We start from the raw sequence: 18,609 nt of genomic DNA on the forward strand, positions 1-18,609 counted from the left end.
TAAATACATGCTTGCAGAGTATACATGGAAAGCTACAGGACAAAATCCTTTTTCTTTTCTTTTTTGAAATGGTGGCAAATAAATTTCTTTTTTATTCCTACTTTTATTGCTCCATATGTATACATAAAGTGTGCATCTTATACCCTTCCCAATTTCCTATGCACTTTACTTTGAGGATGATCTCTCTCTCTCTCTCTCTCTCTCTCTCTCTCTCTCTCTCTCTCTCTCTCTCAATACATTCTCATTCACACTGATCCTGAAAACTGCCTTGACAAAAAAGGAACCAAAAATAATCCTCCTAACTCACCCCCAGCTAGACTGCATTTCCCATAACCCTGCAGCAGTCACAATTCATTCTAATCACTTTACAAAACAATCTTTGCTTAAAAAAAAAAGGGGGGGGGAGGAAAAATGCAGACTTGTGAGCCAATTTAAGAAATAACTGCTGATACATCAGTTATTGACTATTTTCACTCCAGCTCATCATAGTGCTCAAGGCAAAACTGAGAACAAAATGACAACATCAACCGCATGCAATAAACTGTGGCCCAGGAGAGCATTGAAGGGCTAATTGACAGCTGTCAAGCTAATGGGAGCAGTGGCAGCTGATTCTAGAAAATTCTCTTTTCCAACAAGCCATTCTGTGGAATCAGGATTTCCCACCCCCCACATGCATGTTCCTTTGCTTTTGTTTGCTTGTTTGTTTGTTTTTAGTTCCTCATACTTTTCTCAGGGTGGGGAGGGGGAAAGCAAACAACAACTATAACTAATCATTTTGTCAGCTTGCTGGTGAAAAGAATCTCTGTCCCACAGAGAAATATGTGGCTGATTTGGAAGCAAAGTAACAGAATATGAAACTGCAAGTACCTTGAAAGGCAGTTTACTAAATGACTGCACATAATTTTGGATGCTCCAACAACTTGACTTTGTGATTCAACTACTTGTAGAGTATAAATTCAGGCGCAAGCTAGGCCCTTGTTTTTAAAAGATGTGTTCAAGGTCCTAAACTCATATTCCAAATCTTGGATTTACCCTGAAAACCTAACTGCTAAAGTTCAACCAGCTAGCCATATCACATATTTCTTTTTCCAGGGGCTCTATGATCCTTCGAATTCCAGTGTAGTCTGTGACAGTCAAGGAGATTCAACTCCTTAAAGAAAGTCATATATATCAGTCCATTTCTATTCATACTTCAAAAGGGACATAAAATGTCACCTTCAGGAACAGAAATCACTTTAGGAATTTTTTTAATATACTGTAACTATGTGCACAGTTTGGACTACTGAAATCCTTAACAACGTTCTCATTGATGGGGAATAGTTCCGGATCCTGCCTTCGGAAAGCTTCAGACTTGTTCTTGTTTTCCAGGCCTCAAATCAGATTGCTCAACTGCATCGTTAGAAGTGGGGGAGTAAAATCCTAAGGAAACATACCTAAAGATCTTTAATTCCAATGTACACCCACAGAAGTCACTGGGGATGACCCCAAGATGAGTTGCGTTCTTTAGAAGTAGTTCCAGGAACGCTTTAGTATTTCCAACTCTTTCTTTACAGCTAGGAGCATAGAATGTGCTGATTCTCTTTTCCCCACCAAAAATGGGAACTGCTATCACACATTTTCTCAATCCTTAAAGAGACAGATTTTTTTAAAAAAAGCAATACAGTACATGAAAGCTGCAGTTTCAAGTGAGATAATTATGGCTTGCGTGAACCAGTATGGCCTCTATTAATGCAGGATCTCTACATTTTCCTAAACAGGAAGAAACGCTGCCCTGTCCCCTCTCCTGCAAACACACACACATAATTGTCTAACTTAGACAAGAAAAACTGTTCCCAATAAATCTTTAGGTGCCAAGGGCATATTTCGAGATACCTGCTCCCTCCCCAACGCCTGTTTACTCTCAGCTCTGTCCAGGATAGCCAGCCCAAGTCCTAAAGTAAACAAGTAGACATGATCATTTTTACAGATTCTTGATTCTCCAAGACAGCTTTAGTCTTCTCCCTGGTGGTGTTAACACTTGGGCTAGACATGAAGAATTTCTGCACCTGTCTGTAACGTCTCCTGCAAGCTCTCTGTTGTTGCTGCTGAGAGTTCTTTGTTGTTGTTATTCTACGCCAGACCATTAAGAGGGCCCTAATTCCTATGACATGATTATCCAGGTACCAAAGCCCATTTGTCACCTGCAGCAGAAAATTGAGTTAATGCACAACTAAAGGCAACCAGGACTGTGTAATATCAACTTGATTACATCAAACTAGCTCCAAACCTAATTCCGCTGGATGACACTGCGTGGAGCTTGTCATCTCCAATCATTAAAGCTGTCAGGAATCCATCAGGTTTACAGCTAATTAGGTGAACACTAATGAAGCTGGCAAAACAACTTTTCCTTTTTTATGGCTGAGCGGACCTTTCAGTTTGGAGGGGGAATTTTTTTTCCTAGAGTGTTCTCAAGGTTGCTGGAAACTGGATTTCCTGAGTGACAAATCAACTGATATGTGCGTGGGGGGGGGGGTGTCTGTCTGTCTGCTCCCTCCAACACACATACTTTTTATCCACCCTTTGCTCTATCAGTACAAAATAATAAATTTGCCATCAGCCTCAGTCTTCACAAAAGGAGTCCCGACCTTAAAACTTACAGCTGGGAAGTATAAAAACAAATGAACAATTTTTTAGAAGATTTTTTTTATGCTTCTGAATTTTTTTGTCCTTAATGAAACATTCATTTATTTGTTCTTCTGCACTTAACAGCAACATATTTTCATTCTCCTTAAACAAGCAGATCTCCATTCATTCTGTACCCTCCACCCCTAGATCCATTAGCCAAAGGCATTTTGATAAAGTAAAGGCAAAGTGAGTGTATGAGAAAGAATGAAAGCACTCACTCTGCCAACTTCTGATTGACCATTAAGCTATTGATAAATGTGCCTGTCAGAAGAGAGACAATTAAATCAAATATGAAACAAAGTCGTTTTGACGGGTCATTTTGATAGAGCAAACCCATTCTTCCATCTCCTATTAGTCCTGTAGTCAGAGGCTTGCTTATTTTGTTTGTTTATTTATTTATTTATTTAGGGCTAATGAATATTTCTTAGCTAACCTGCTATATTTCTTTCCTCTTTACTTTCTTGGCACCTTTAAAAAAATGTTGCTGTCTACATTCACTTTTTTTTCTTTATGTAGATTTTTAAAGCCTTTGGAAAAGATTCTTGTCCTAAAGCTCTCTTCAGTGCAGTCATTCCAAAAGGGAGCAGAGATTTCACTTTTGCTCAACACAGCATATGCTGTAAATGGCTTGCAAAGCCAACCAAGGAGAAATGTATCTCGACATATAGGGGCTCAGCAGACAATATGGCCCAAACTCAGAACATATGGTCTGAGGGCTTTCCTTCTTCAGTACTGCAAGGGTATCCAGTTCATAACTTGGGTCATCCTAGAAGAACAGGCCTCAACTTCCTGATGATTTTTGATGATGATTTCATTGAAACTAACTGGAGATTCAGCCCTCTTACTGTGACAAGGAAAAGTTCTGAATTCCAGTCTTATTTGTTCATCCCATGGAAAATTCAAAAAGATACCAATGATGGACTACATATTGTATTACAAACAACTTCCCAGCTGTTAAATGAGATCAAAGAGTAGTGAGAAAGACTGGCCATATTTTAAGGAAAGAGGCAAGAAATGTTTTTTTTGGCAAATGGAGAATGGCTATGGAGTTAGATAACATGTGCACCAGGCATGTTACTAATTTCTAGAGAAAAAAATCAAACTTGTTGCGTGTCAAAACCTGTCAGGTTTTCTGAAGACTGGGACTGTTCTTAAAAGATACTGTCGAATAGCATACCTTCCCGCACATTGTGGCAGGAGCTGCTACATGCATTGATTAAACATCATAAGACAACCACTTGGAAATCAAATATGTACTTCAGAATGCATTACATATGGCTTCCTCCTAAAGATTACAGGATGGATACTTCATCCCATATTGACACAGCCACAGAATATTTATCCTCTTTCCCCAACAGAGTAGAAGAGATCTTATCCCTCAGCCCTGCAAGAAGCTCTCTATAGATGTAACTATACATGCCACCCACCTAAAGCAGACCAGTAACCTCTGAAAAGTTACACTGGCAGAGTTGACAGGCCACGTGTGTGACGTCACACAGAGTCTGGTGTTACCATGGCAAGTGATTTATTGAGGTTTATTGGGAATGAATAGATCAAAGGCAACCATATGACAGGCAATCAATCAGCCATCAAATCAAGGATGGCAACAGACCAAGGAAACTCTGTTCCAGACCATATCTCCACCCACCCCAGCTAAAGATTACTATAAAGATTACTGCAAAATAAAATGTCTGGTATTTTAAAGGAAGGAGTGGGGAGAAAGGCATATTTGTTTTGCGCCCTCCCAAATGGCCCTTCCACAAAATTCTGTTCTCACTTTAAATCAGAAGTCTACACCCCTGACATAAAATCAAATGAACAAAACTAATACATAAATAAAAATGAAAAAGACATTAAAGATAAAAATAAATATATAGGCTCTAGAAAGTGTGCAAATAAATGCAAAGAATGATTCTCGACAGTCATCTGACAATATCCAGAGCTCCTCTTTACTGTGATTTCCTGTGCAGGTTTATAAATAAGCAATCAATAGGATGAAAGGTGCCAACCTGCTAGTTTCTAACCTGCTAGTTTGGAAAGGTCTGTCTGTTGCCACCCCAAAGGGAGAGGCAAATAAAGAAAGAAAGTTGGGCAAAGGAATGTTCTCTGGAGCACAATGAGGTCTGAAGTGTGGTGCTTTGACACACAAACACACACTCCCTACCTCCAGTGGCAGGAGAGACAAGCAAACAAAAATAATCAGGACTGTTATTGACTGATAGCCCAATCCTATCCACACTTTCCTGGGAGTAAGCCTTTACTCTAATGGAATTTACTTCTGAGTAGACAAGCATAGGCTTGGGCTCTGAGGCTGCAATCCTAGGCACACTTTCCTGGGAGTAAGTCCCACTGAACTCAATGAGGCTTACTTCTGAGTAGACATGCAAAGGATTGTGCTGCATGTGTGACTGAGAAAGCCAGGAGTCTTGGAATGGGATCCCTGGAGGGGAAACACTGAAGCCCTGACTTCTTCCCCACAAAACACCCACCTTTGTGGAACTCAGTTATCTGCCAAGTCCCCCAACGGAAGGGAAGGAAGGCGGGGAGCCAAAGGTGATCCCCAAAAGTGAAGCAAGCCTGACCATCACCACCTCCTTCCCTCTCCCCAAACCCCACCCGACTTCCTGAAGCTTTTGCATGGGCGAGGGGGGGGAGAAGGCAAGAGGGGAGACCTGCCTTACTGGGAGTTGATGGGGAGAGGAGGAGGAGGAAGAGGGCAAAAGACGGCCTGCCTAAGCAGGAGTTGCTGGTAAGAGAAGGAGGAGGGAGAGGGCAAAAGAGACCTGCCTTTCTAGGAGTTGAAGGTAGGAGGAGGAAGAGGGCAAAAGAGGACCTGCGTAACCAGGGGTTGCTGGTGCCAAGCCAACGCATCCAATATCCAAGCCCGGAGTGGCAGCTGCCGGCAAGGGGGTGGGGGGTGGGGAAGAGCCGAGAAAGGGGCACAGCCCCAGCCCCGAGCGAGCGCCTGGGGAGGCAGATCGTCGTACCTGCTGCGCGCCGGGGCGCCTGCTGCTTCCTCCTGGGCATGTTGAACCGCTGCGTCCGCGGGCAGCGCCTGGAGGGCAGGCGGGGGAGCCTGCTGCTGCTGCTGCTGCTGGAAGGCCGGGGGTGGGCAGGGATGCTTCAGGCCCCCCTGGCTCCGGGCGGAGAGGAGCTGCTCCAGGCTGCTGAGGCTGCAGGGCGAGCTTTTTGTTGTTGTTGCTGCTGCTGCTGCTTGCTGGGCATGCACGGTGTGGAAGGAGGAGGAGGAGGCGAGGAAGGAGGCGGAGGCACGGCGGCAGAGCCAGCGAGGGAGCGCAGAGGACAGCCCCGGTCTCGCTGCTGCTGCTGCTGCTGCTGGAGGAGGAGGAGGAGGAGGAGACGGGGGGAGTTTGACAGATCGCCCCGCAGGAAGGAGGAGGAGGAGGAGAGGGAGCCCCGACGCGCCCTGGGGAGGGCTGGGGCGCGCCCCTTCGGAGTGGCCCCCCAGGCCGGCCCCGGTGGCGCCTCCTCTGCCGGGCAGCTCAAGGCATCCAGCCCCGGAGGCGCGTCTTTTCCCCGGCCGGAGCAGGCGAGAGCTCCGGGAAGCGCTTTCCTCCCCTTCTTCTTCTCCTCCTGGCGCGGCTGATGCTGCCGGTGCTGATGCTGCTGCCTGTCCTCACTCCGGCGCCCCTCCGACGGCTCCCGGCTCCGCGCCCCGCTGGAGGAGAGGCTTCGTCGGCGGCAACAGGCGAAGCTTGAAGGGAAGAGAGACGAGCGCAGCGTGACTCCAACTCGTCGGGGGAGAGGCGAGAGGGGCGCCCGCCGCCTCCTCCGCCGCCGCCGCCGCCGCCGCCTGAACTCTCAGCCGCCCAGGAGCGCACCGGGGGCCACGCGCAAAGGAGGGGCGGGCGGGCGGGCGGGGAGGGGGCGGGCGAGGGGGATTCCCACCCCCCAGAGCCGAGCCAGGGAAAGAGGGGGAGGGGACAGGGAGGCAGGAGGGAGGAGCCTTCCTCCTCTTCCTCCTCCTCCAGCCAGCCCCAATTTTCCTCCTCCCTCTCCACTCAGTTCAGGCTGGACACATTGCCTGGACCGGACGCCCCACGCGAGCCATGCAAATGAGAGCAGGGGTCCCCCAGCCATCGGAGGAGGAGGGGGAGAGGAAGCAGGGAGGGAGGGGTCTGCCTCCTCTTGCCCCCGCCATCTACTTGGCGAGGCTTCTCCACCCGCCCCCCCAACTTGACACTCTTAAACCCAAGATTTGACATCCCCGCTGGAGGACCTTTTTTGGAACCTCAACTCACTGGAATACCCACGGAGGAGGATGAAGACCACCTCCCATCTCTCCCCCCAGGTGAGAGCCCAGGAAGGCGGTTCATGACACACACACACACCCCTACCTCCTGGATCCCCGACCCAGGGGATTCCCCGGGCATCAAGGGTCTCAGACCTCAGCCAGCTTTGGGGGGGGGGCGGTTTTGTCACTTCTCAACTACATCTGCTGGGCTTCACCCCAGTGACCCAATGCCAGCTTAGCTCCATACCAAATCCCTGCTAGCTAAGCTCCCACACACCTTTCAATCCAGGAATGCCCCCCCCCCAATTTGCCCACTCTTGCTGAATCCTTCAGCGCCCTCCTCCCCAAATTAGAGGTGAAATCCATCCCGGTAGCTACCCCGAGTGTTCCAGAGACAGGATCTCATATCCACAGAGGACACACAAACTCTACAGACGCACCCCTTCCACACAGCCATGTTCTGGAGGCTCATCAGAAGCCGCCCCTCCTCGCCTGCAATTCGAGGGGAATTCCCTCCCTGCTTCCCCCTCTGTTCAATTCCGGGGTCGCATCCCTTTTTCCCAGCTAGTGCCCTCCAGCTAGGCAATCCTAAATGGGGAGGGGGCGGCAACGGGACTCCCAGCTCTGCCTTCTCCTCTTCCTCCTCCCAAGAAATCCATCACTTTCCTCTCTAGCTTGGCGAATCCCCCTCCAGCAAAGTTAAGGAAGTGCGTTTACAAAGCATGCAGGAGGGTGGGATGGAAAGGGGGGGAGAGGGGGGTCTCCAGGCACCCACCGAAAGCCTGCGGTCTTCCACCCATCAAGGCCTTGACAGCAAAGCTGTCAGGACGGAGGATTCTCTCCGCAGCCTCCCAGCCACAGCCCCCCGCCTCCCTCCGGCTCCCCCTCTGCTGCAGTTCCCACCCCAAGTCCCAAGACCGACTTCGGAGTCAGTCCCTTTGAACTGGGAAGGAAGCGAGCCCTCGCAGCAGGAGTCCCCGGACAGCTGCAGCCCTACCGCGCACTCCCACGGGCGTCACTGCGTGGGGCTTACCTCCGAGTAAACACAGGCTAGCAGCTGCACGTGCCTTACTCGCTCTCGCTGTTCCCTCCCCCCCCACTGAAACAGCCTCTACCCCAGTCCCCACGGGTTGCATCAGTGCAATCCACCCATCCAATTTCCCCCGTCTCTGGGGGCCCAGAGCATGAAAGCATTAGCAATGCACGCCAACTTCCCTTGCGTGTGTGTCTCCACCACCACCCTTCTCCCTCCCCCCCCCCCACTTACCAGGGCGCACTGGGGCTGGGGTGCTTCCTAACTCCTGCAACCATACAGCCAAGATCTCCGGCTCCAATTCCTTTTGCTGCAGAAGAAGTCCCCTTCCAACGTCTGTCTGTCTGTCTGTCTGCTTCTTGCTTTCCTCCCTTGCCCGTCTTTCACGTTCCTGTTCTTCTCATCTTTGCAAAGGTCTCCAAGAATCTTCCAGTGAAAAGAACACACACACAGAGGCTACTTAGATTGCTTCTCTCTTACACACACACATACACAAATACAGGAACTTTTCCCTTTTTTAAAAAGATCACTCTCTTTCTCCTTTCCTCTCCCCCACTCCAAGTTCATTGGCGAGGAGAGATGGGGGGGGGGGGGTTTGCAAGCCAGCCAGCCAGCCAGACTGGGTTTGCAAAGCAGCGCTTGCACAATCGATGCGCTGAGAGTTTGATTGCACATTCCTGGCTTGCAATAAGGTACAGTGGGGGGGGGGAGAGGAGGAGGGGAAAACAAGAAGGAAAGAGGGGATGGACTTGAAACTGTGTTTCAAATGCTTTATGAACAGGGATCAGAAGTTAGAGCCAAGCACCTTCTCGACTGCCAATTGCACTTTTTTTCCTCCCCCCCGTCTCTCTCTCTCTCCCTCTCTTCCTTCCTCCCCCCTTCTTTTTTCTTTGTGTGGCTGTGAGCTATATTTAATAATACCGCCAGCAAATCACGAGCAAGCGCCTTTAAGAGCCAGATGCTTAACTTAAGAGAAGTGTAGCAAACATTTGTCCCCCCCCTCTCTTTTTTTTCCCCAGTGTATTTTTTTTGTAACAGACAGAGAGAGGCAAAAGGGGTCAGGAGAGAAGAACCCCACATTTTTCTTTCCTTTTTGCAACGTGCAGATTTAAAACACCGAGCAAGCCTTCTTCAAGATTTGGGATCCCTCCAGAGACCTCACTCAGTGCAGATGTTTGGTCGGTTTGTATTGGGGGGGGGGGGAAAGAGAACAACAAAATCAAATCCTTTTTGTTTTTTTTTCCTCTACAGAAAAGAGTAGGAAAATTGAGTGTGCTCTTTCTTTAAAAAAAAAAAATGTTATTCTTAGGTAGTTTTTTTAAAAAAGTCTGTCATTAGGACCATACACAGACTCAGAGAGAGAGAGAGAGATCACACAGACAGACAATTTTGCAGTCCTCGGGAAATGGCATCAGAAAATAACTCTCTTGCCTAGAAGCCAACGGGTGAGTTGCCTTGTCATTGATCGTTTCGGCAGCTAGGTTCTCGCGGTTCCATTGCATTGATGTTGGGGGGCTGCATCCCCCCTTCCCTTTGCGCCATGCAGGATCTGCTTACATCAGTCGGGATCCGATCTGCTTAGAGAAACGTGACACCACCACCCCCTTCCCGGAAAAGAAAAAGTCCTCCGTGTGACGGCTTGTATGTGTGTGGCTGGCTCGTTTGCACCAAATGAGCGACTCTCATGCCATGGGGATGGGGTAGCTCGCCTCTCTCTCTCCCCCCCCCCCGCCGCTTCAAGCCTTGCATGCCGTTAGATCCTCCCAAACATCTGTCCATCTTTCCATTGGCGCATCCATCAGTGTCACACGGAATGTACATTGCAGCGACATCAGAACATTGCAGAGCCTGGGACGCCACACAGATAACTCACACGCTAAACAACTTAAGCAGGAAGGGGGGAGTCCGCCGCAATTTAAGTCTTTACAAATGTTAGCACAGGCTCTGGTGGGGGGGAATACATTGAGAGAGAGAGAGAGAGAGCGCGCCAGCAGCTGGGAAGCTTTGGATAGTCTCACATCTTTCAGCCCCCCCTCCCTTCACATTTATTTATTTATTTATTTTTAAAATTAGGAATTAATTCACCAGCTTCTGGTTTGACTGGCTGGGTGTCATCCTGAAAGCAGAAAATGCGCAGTTACCAAAAGCAAGAGAGAGGGGGATACTGTACAGGCAGTTAAAGGCGTAAGAAGCCCTCACCTCAGATGGATCTAAGGGGCAAACCTGGAAATCTGTCTTTGGGAAGACACTGAAGTTTCTTCAGAAAGCTTGTTTTTCTCCCAAAGGGGGGTCGGGATATGAAGTCTTACAAAGCTGCAGATTCTGGACGACAATGGAAAACTCTTTGCCTGAGTTATGAAGATCAGATTCTTAGGCAAAAAAAATACCTCCCCCCGCCTCGTGCTGTATAATTACAGGGACAGAGTTAATAGGTGCTTCTTTTGCTAGATTTGGAGTGAAATCAGTTTTAGGCTTGGTGTGTAAATGTATGGTCAGGACAAATTTGATATCTGCTTTGGGGGGGGGGGGGAGAAAATAGCCTAACCTAGAAAAAAAAAAAATTACTTCTCAGTAGAAATGACTTCATATCACCTCCAGCTAAGGGATGTACCAGGAAATCCTGATTTTCCAAACTCCATGAACACACATACCCTCCCCCCCCCCCGCAATCTACTCATCTTCCCCTAATCCTTTTCTTCTATGTAATCCGCATGATGTCATGCTCTACCTTCCTTCCTTCCCCACACAATGGTCGGTCCAGACTGTATCGAGGGAGCCCGGAAAGTTTCGGCAAGAGGGGGGAGCAGGGGGTGGAGGGAGGCTTCAAAGCGATTTATCCCTTGCGGGTCTTCCTCTCTTTGTCTGCAGTTATTAAATTAGGGATCTCCACACCTTAGCAAGGTCCACAACAGTGCAGCACGGCTGAAAGACCCAGAATCGGATTTGCGAAAAAATACAATCAGAGAGAGAGAGAGAGAGAGAGAGGAAAAATTGATTCTCTTTTCTTTTTCCCAATCCAGGAAATTCTCTCTCTCTCTCTCTCTCTCTCTCTCTCTCTCAGCCATATGGCTGAGAGAGAGAGAGAGAGAGAGAGAGAGAGAGAGAGCCTGTTTTTGGACCAGACAACTCCGGTTTGGGGGGGTAGAGAAGAGAGCGCACACTCTTCTCTTAGTTTAATTGATCAGTGGGCGACGGACTAGAAGCGCTACCTGCACGAAGTTAATCTTTTGATAGACTTGGAATAATTCAGAGTGAGGACTTTGGCGATGACTGCTGTTTGTTTGTTTGTTTGTTTGTTTGCATGCCAACGTGGTCCGCGCCTCTTTTCCTATCAGGCCATCTCAAATGCAGTGCTTTAGTGTTGGGCTCTTTCGGTGTGTGTTCAGTTAAGGTGTTGCAGTTTGCCGGAGAAGGACAGCGGGACCTGGCAGGCTCCTGTCCGCGCAGCGGCTTCGTGTCTCACGCCCGACAGTCTTGCCAGGGTCGCGGTTTCTAGACGAAGCGGCTCCTCTTCCTTAGAGATGCTTCCCCTTCGCCAATCGCGCCTTCCAGAGACTTCATGCACTACCTTCACACACACGCATCAAGATCTGTTTACATGTCTTTTTTTTTTTTTTTTTTTGCAGTTACTTTTTGGGTCCCCCCACCTACAGTTCCTACCGAACCGAAACGTCACTACAAAAAGAAAAGGAAAAAAAGGCGACTTCACAGCATGCAAGGCTTTCCTGGGAATAAATCAGATTGAATTCCATAAAATTTAATTCCAATTAGACATGCATAGGATTCTTCTGGTAAAGATTTTTGAAAAAGGGAAAGATAAGGGCTGGGGGGGGGAACCTATCATCTGAAATTAAAGCTTGATATTTATGAGATTTTAGTAATGACATTAAGAGCCACCATTTTATTAAAATCCGATAGGAAGTAGTTTTCTAAAAAGGAAAGCAAACCCAGCCATCATAAAGGAAGTCCCCTCTTTCCCAGTTCAAGCCAGTGTTGCTGTTATGATCAATGGCTATTCTAAATAAAGGATTTGAAGATGATGGGTGTGTATACCCAATTGCATTTGTACGTATATGCAGACATTGATTTCTTGGCTGGTGGTTTCTGGCTAGTAGTTTTCCAAGAAGTGCCCTGGAAAGCCTGAATGGACTTCCCACTTACTTCCAGCTTGCTAAACAAATCAGTTTTGCTCAGGCCCTTTGACTTTTCCTGCAGAGTATCCACAAGAATGAATTCAAGCTTTCATCTAAGAAAGGAGGCTTGTTAATGTTTAGGCCTCTTTGTCAAGCTAGGAGGAGGACACTGAAGAAGTTAAAAGCAGGGATGTCCACCTACAAAGGAAACTTCAGAATGCCTCCCATGAAAGGAGTCCTTTTGGCCTGGGACATCATGAAAGGACTGAGGGCATATTCTTCTCAGGTACCAGGCAGGAAATATATGTTAGTAGGAATTTGCTATGGTAAGCACAGCAAGTGTGGGGAGAATCCTAGCATTTGAAGCTGAGAGCTAATTACTGCCATCCCCCTCCCCCCTCCCATTTAGATCTGTAGTCCTAAAATATATTATTCGGAAAAGAGTCTAATAATACAACCCTGTGCATGTTTACTCAGAAGTAAGCCTGAGTCCAGTGGCTTATTTCCAAGCAGGTGTGCAGAGACTTCTAGTCAACAATTCCTTTTCTAACAGGGCATTCAATATTACACAGCTGAATGTAACCAACATAGTTACATTAAATACAGTTCCTTGTCGTTTACACTGCATTTGTCTCCTTGACAAACCAGCTGCATCACACACATACCTATGTCAACTTTATACAAAGTTTAATTTTAATTTACTCCTTTGGGGAAGGGAGAAATCCTAGATTTGTCCTTCACTAACAGCAGATAAATGAATGAATGAGGAGTTTTTAGGTTTAAAAGCAGCCCCCCCCACCTTTCCTTATTCTACCCCTCCCAATGCCAAACTCCAATTCTGTAAAAAGCAAAGTCTTCCTACAAACGATTGGGAAAAGTAAGCATTATCCTGAAAGGGAACACGCCAGAGAACTCTTGGGAGTATGGCATAACTTTTAGGGGAGCGGGGAAATCTCATTTTTTTTTGCAAATTACCTGGAAATCCAGGCTCTCCTGAATGCAGAGATTATTTACTTATTTATTAGAGTTTGTTCCTTGGGGCTAGGAATATTTGCTCCTATGTAAATTGTTATGTTAAGTGCCTTTATGTGGCAGTAAAGTTTGCTTTCCAGATTCCAGTAGCGCTGCCCTAACGAACCAGATGTTTGGTCTGCAAACTCTCCGAAGGATGCTCGCCGTTCCGACAGAAGACTGTCCAGAAATTCCGACCTTGAAACTTTAGTGCTATTTTTTAATCAGCATTTGGAGGAGGGGGGGGGCTGGCGCGCAGAGGGCCCCTCCCCACGAAACAGTCGCAGTGCCCTGGTTCTTAAGAGCTTAACAATTCTCTCCATCCTACATCTTGGGTCTTTCCTAAAATAATTGATTCTAACTCTCTCTTTCCCCTTAGATTTTTGCAAACGACTCCAAAGTCCCACGGGAGGAAGTTCGATTTCATATGGATCGCTATACAAATGCACGCACCTTTTAATATAATATAGAATATCTCTGGATATTGGGGGGGGGGGCAGAGATTCAGTGCCCGTGTTGGGTCCTTGCCTTGCTTTCTAGAAAAGGGAAAATGCGTAAGAAAATTCCTATGTTATCATTTCTTCTATTCTAACCTCCCCTACTTTTTAGATCCGTGTGTGTGCGTTTAAGCTAAGCGCGTGTTTTAACACCAAGAGCCTATCCACACTACAATCCTATCCACACTTCTCTGGGAGTAAGCCCCATTGGCTATAATGGGACTTACTTCTGAGTAGACATGCATAGGATTTGGCTCTAAACCTTTTTAGATGAGAAGAAAGCCCTCCCCCGCCCCCAATGGAACCCATCGACACATGCTGCTCCTGGGGCAAAGGCTGTGATCTTGCGCGCACTTCCTGGGTTCAACTGCAAAGAATGGGAACTGAGAGCCTAGTTGGAGGCGCCTCAGATGAGCTTGAACAGCCCATCTCACCCCCGCTCCCCGCCAGGGCCTGGCTTCTGAAAGGCGTTGATCCATCCCAGCCAGGCACCTTCCGCCCCATTCTACCCTTTCCGAATTCACTTTGCAGGCAGAAGGAAGGGGGCACACACACACACCGGCTTGACCTTTGTCCCTTGGCGGGTGGCTCCCTGGCCGGGTTGCCCTTGACGCCTCCTCATTGCCGCAGTCATAACAATAACAGGAGCCCATCGCGAAGAAGTCAACACAAAGCGAGTTTCTGCACAAGTCCCTGCTGCTCTCTCTATCTATCCTGTATGGGGGGGGGGGGGAGAGAATGAAGGGCTCTGAGGGATCTCACTGGCAGTGTGATCATCAGATGCCAAGGAAGCAGAGATCCTGCGCCTTTGTGCAAATGGAGCCTGTTGCACAAATGTCGTTTGGTCCTCAGGTCGGCCTGGGGACCAGGGCAGCATCTGCTGACATCGCCTCTCCTGATCACAGCGCAGCGTCGCCCTCCCTCCCTAGCCAGAGTGGAAGACAAGCCTCTCGGCTCCAGCTCGCCAGCCTGGCTTCGGATCCACCTGAACTCCTGCGGGCATCCTGATCCCTGGAAAGCGTAGTTCTAGCTCTCTCCTCCCTCCCTCCCTCCAATCAATCCCTGGGACCTCCCGCGTTTCTGGGGCCTTTTCCCTCCTGGAACGTTTCGGAGAGCGCGTAAAGTTGCCAAGAGTTTGGCGAGGCGCCCATAGGAAGGAGACTGGGAAGAGAAACCCCTTCCCCAGCCATGGGCCACGGCTGGGAATGAAAGAAGTGAACGCCTGGCAGGACCCGGGTGGGATGACCGGGCAAGAGAAGGGAGGGAGACAGACACGGATCCTGCCACTTCCCCAGAGGCGACAGCAAAGGCCGTTTCCATTAAGCCATGAGAGATTAGTCAATTTCACACACCCGCAGGAAGTTTTCGTAGCGGGCGCCTTTGCATAAATGGGATTGCTCACTCCTTTCTCCCCCCCCCTTTGGAAAAGGACACACGAGCACACGGAGTAGTGGGTGCTGGGACCCCAACTTAGGACATTCACATTTATGGCTGCATTTACCCACAACACGGAGATATCGACTAATAAAGCAGGAATAGACCTCCTCTCCAGGATTGCATGGGGGATGGGGAATCAGTCACTTGTCTTCCTCTTAGTCTGCATGTTTATTAAATGTTCACCTCCAAATAAATTAGTTATTACTGTTCAAAACTATGGCTTGTTGCTGTTGTTGTGCACAGGAGTCAGGAAAGTTAATCACTTTTAAGGCTCATATTTAAATAGGGAGTTAAGCACATGCTTAGAGCAATAGAACCAACATCTCTAAGGCACCAATTCTATCTACACTTTCCTGGGATTAAGCCCTATTGGACACAATGAGACTTCTGAGGAGGCATGCATAGGATTGTGCTGTAAATTAGCCAGGTTTATTTCCCCGCGCTCACCACTGCCAGCCACCCCCCCCCCCCTCTGTAAACACTCAGGTGCACCTTTGCAGTGGACCAGAGGGAGTTTCTCTTTTGTGCCGTAGAAAAAGACAGGCGTCCCAATTTTCAATAAGACTCGGCAGAGTTGGGGGAAGCAGCCAATGAAGAATACTCTGGCTCTTCCTTCAGTGCTCCTGCTGTCCCAGCAAGGCTCTCAGAAGTTCCTTTTGTAACAAGCACAGCTGTCTATTAGGTCCAACTTAGGCTGTCAAGGATTACTTGCTTTGCTTCTGGCCAATTAATTACACAACAACAGTATTTATATACCACTTTTCAACAAAAAGTTCACAAAGCAGTTTACAGAGAAAATCAAATATCTAATGGCTCCCTGTCCCAAAAGGGCTCACAATCTAAAAAGATGCAACACCAGCAGTCAGCCACTAGAAAAGCCACTGCTGGGGTGAGGTGGGCCAGTTACTCTCCCCCTGCTAAATAAAAGAGGAGCACCCACTTGAAAAAGTGCCTCTTAACCAGTTAGCAGGGGCAACACACAGCTCTTATTGACCAGTTAAGCAATGAAGGCTGAATCCTATGCATACTTACCTGGGAGTAAGCCCACTGAACATAGCGAGGCTTCATTCTGGGTGAACATGCATAGGAGTGTGCTTGTGGTGTTTCAATGTGATTCTTAAAGAAAGAAGATGTATGTGGAGTGACCAGATGCAAAGGAAGACAAGGGTCCTATACACCTTTCAGTATGCTGGGGAGGAAGTTGGGAAGCTGCTGCTTCTCATGCACAGGTGAGAAAAGCTATATGTGTTCAGATTCTTTTATTCTATGCAAACAGAGGAGCCCTGCTGTCTTTTAAAACTGCTCCTGAGAAATCAAAGGCACTGCATCAAACTGACATATGCAATACAATTCTCTTCATGTTGATTGAGAATTAAGAGCCCAATCCTATGCTTATCCTATGCAGTGGTCAATATAGCTTATTCCCAGAAGTGTGATATAAAGTCCCATTATAGTCCCATTCAGAAGGAAGTCCCATTATAGTAAGTTGTTGTTGTTGTTGTTGCTGCTGTTGTTGTTATTATTATTATAGTCAATGGGGCTTACATCTAGGTAAGTGTGGATAGGATTATAGCCTAAGTCCATTGTATTCAATTGGGCCTCTTCTCAGGTCAAGGACTGCAGGCATGGCTCACAGCCCAATCCTAAACAGGTCTAATTATTATTATTATTATTATTATTATTATTATTATTATTAGGTGCAAAAGAGAGCGACTAAGATGATTACGGGGCTGGGGCACCTTCCTTATGAGGAAAGGCTACGGCGTTTGGGCCTCTTCAGCCTAGAAAAGAGACGCTTGAGGGGGGACATGATTGAGACATACAAAATTATGCAGGGGATGGACAGAGTGGATAGGGAGATGCTCTTTACACTCTCACATAATACCAGAACCAGGGGACATCCACTAAAATTGAGTGTTGGGCGGGTTAGGACAGACAAAAGAAAATATTTCTTTACTCAGCGTGTGGTCGGTCTGTGGAACTCCTTGCCACAGGATGTGGTGCTGGCGTCTAGCCTAGACGCCTTTAAAAGGGGATTGGATGAGTTTCTGGAGGAAAAATCCATTATGGGGTACAAGCCATGATGTGTATGCGCAACCTCCTGATTTTAGGAATGGGTTAAGTCAGAATGCCAGATGTAGGGGAGAGCACCAGGATGAGGTCTCTTGTTATCTGGTGTGCTCCCTGGGGCATTTGGTGGGCCGCTGTGAGATACAGGAAGCTGGACTAGATGGGCCTATGGCCTGATCCAGTGGGGCTGTTCTTATGTTCTTATGTTCTTATGTTCTTATGTTCTTATATATTATTATTATTATTATTATTATTATTATTATTTACCAGGGATAAATACTGTTAATAATAATAATAATAATAATAATAATAATAATAATAATAATAATAATAATAATAATAATAATAATTAGACCTGTTTAGGATAATTTAGACCTGTTTAGGGACAGACTGCACTTGCTCCCGGTGTGGAAGGGATTGTCACTCCCGGATTGGCCTTTTCAGCCACACTAGATGCTGTGCCAGAACCACCTTTCAGAGCGTGATACTATAGTCTTTCGAGACTGAAGGTTGCCAATACATACAGTATTTATATACCGTTTTTCAACAAGAAGTTCACAAAGTGGTTTACAGGAAAAAAATCAAATAACTAATGGTCTACTCAACAGTAATTTCCAGTCTGTTCAATGGGGCTTGCTCCGAGGAAAGCGTGCATAGGACTGTAGCCTTAGGGCCCAATCCTATCCAATTTTCTAGCACCAGTGTAGCCACAATGCAGCCCCAAGATAAGGGAACAAATGTTCCCATACCTTAAGGGGACCTCTGTGACTGCTGCCCCATGACAAGATGCAGTGCATGCCCCATTGGCACAGCAGCACCGGCACTGGAAAATTAGATAGGATTGGGCCCTTATTTGAAAAGTCCTCTTCTAAATGTTGCCTCCCTCAAGCAATGCATGTTGGTTGTTTGTAAGAGTGATCCCAACAATTCTTAATTCCCAAATTTTGATGTGCTAAGGCCCCTGGAAGTCATAACTCCAAACTGTTTCCTACGCCAGCTTCACCAATAGGGGAAGAATATACCATGCATGATCAGAGATTCTCTAGCTTTAAGTCAACCATTCCAGGGCTGTAACCCATAGTCATTCTTAGCTAAGAGTACTGCTCATCCTTTTCCACAATGGATAAGTTATGATTGTAAACCCACCAATTTCATCTGCAGTTAATGAATGATTCAAATCAATGGCTATTAGTGCATTCAAACTTTAATTGAAGGAGCATCCCCTTTACTTTATTCCAAGGCATCACTTACAGGGTCTGGCAGTCATTTTAGCAGGTCCCCACACCATATGAATTAAAGGACCCACTTTATTCATAAAAAATGAAAAATGTCTCAGTTGGGTCTGAAAGCATTAATTGATTAATCAGAATGATGATATGATGAGTTAATTAACTGCAAATTAAATCATGCTTTCATAAAAATTCTATATGCTAGGGGGAAAAAAAGTTTGCCAGTTAATGGGAAGGGGTGAATGAACCTGGAAATCTTGCTCAGCAAAAAAATTCACCA

At 47.0% G+C, this 18,609-nt stretch overlaps 1 protein-coding gene across 1 annotated transcript in view; it reads right to left on the reverse strand.

The window, feature by feature from the left end:
* Positions 1-5,717, reverse strand: part of TSHZ3 (teashirt zinc finger homeobox 3) — a 112,156-nt gene extending 106,439 nt beyond the window's left edge. The window contains exon 1 of the mRNA XM_066637280.1: positions 5,652-5,717. Within this exon, the coding sequence (XP_066493377.1) occupies positions 5,652-5,691 (40 nt within the window). The 5' untranslated portion in view covers positions 5,692-5,717. The remainder of the gene's footprint in view (positions 1-5,651) is intronic.
* Positions 5,718-18,609: the final 12,892 nt, after the last annotated feature.

This window comes from Tiliqua scincoides, chromosome 9, assembly GCF_035046505.1.
Source record: "Tiliqua scincoides isolate rTilSci1 chromosome 9, rTilSci1.hap2, whole genome shotgun sequence".
Classification (NCBI taxonomy): Eukaryota; Metazoa; Chordata; class Lepidosauria; order Squamata; family Scincidae; genus Tiliqua; species Tiliqua scincoides.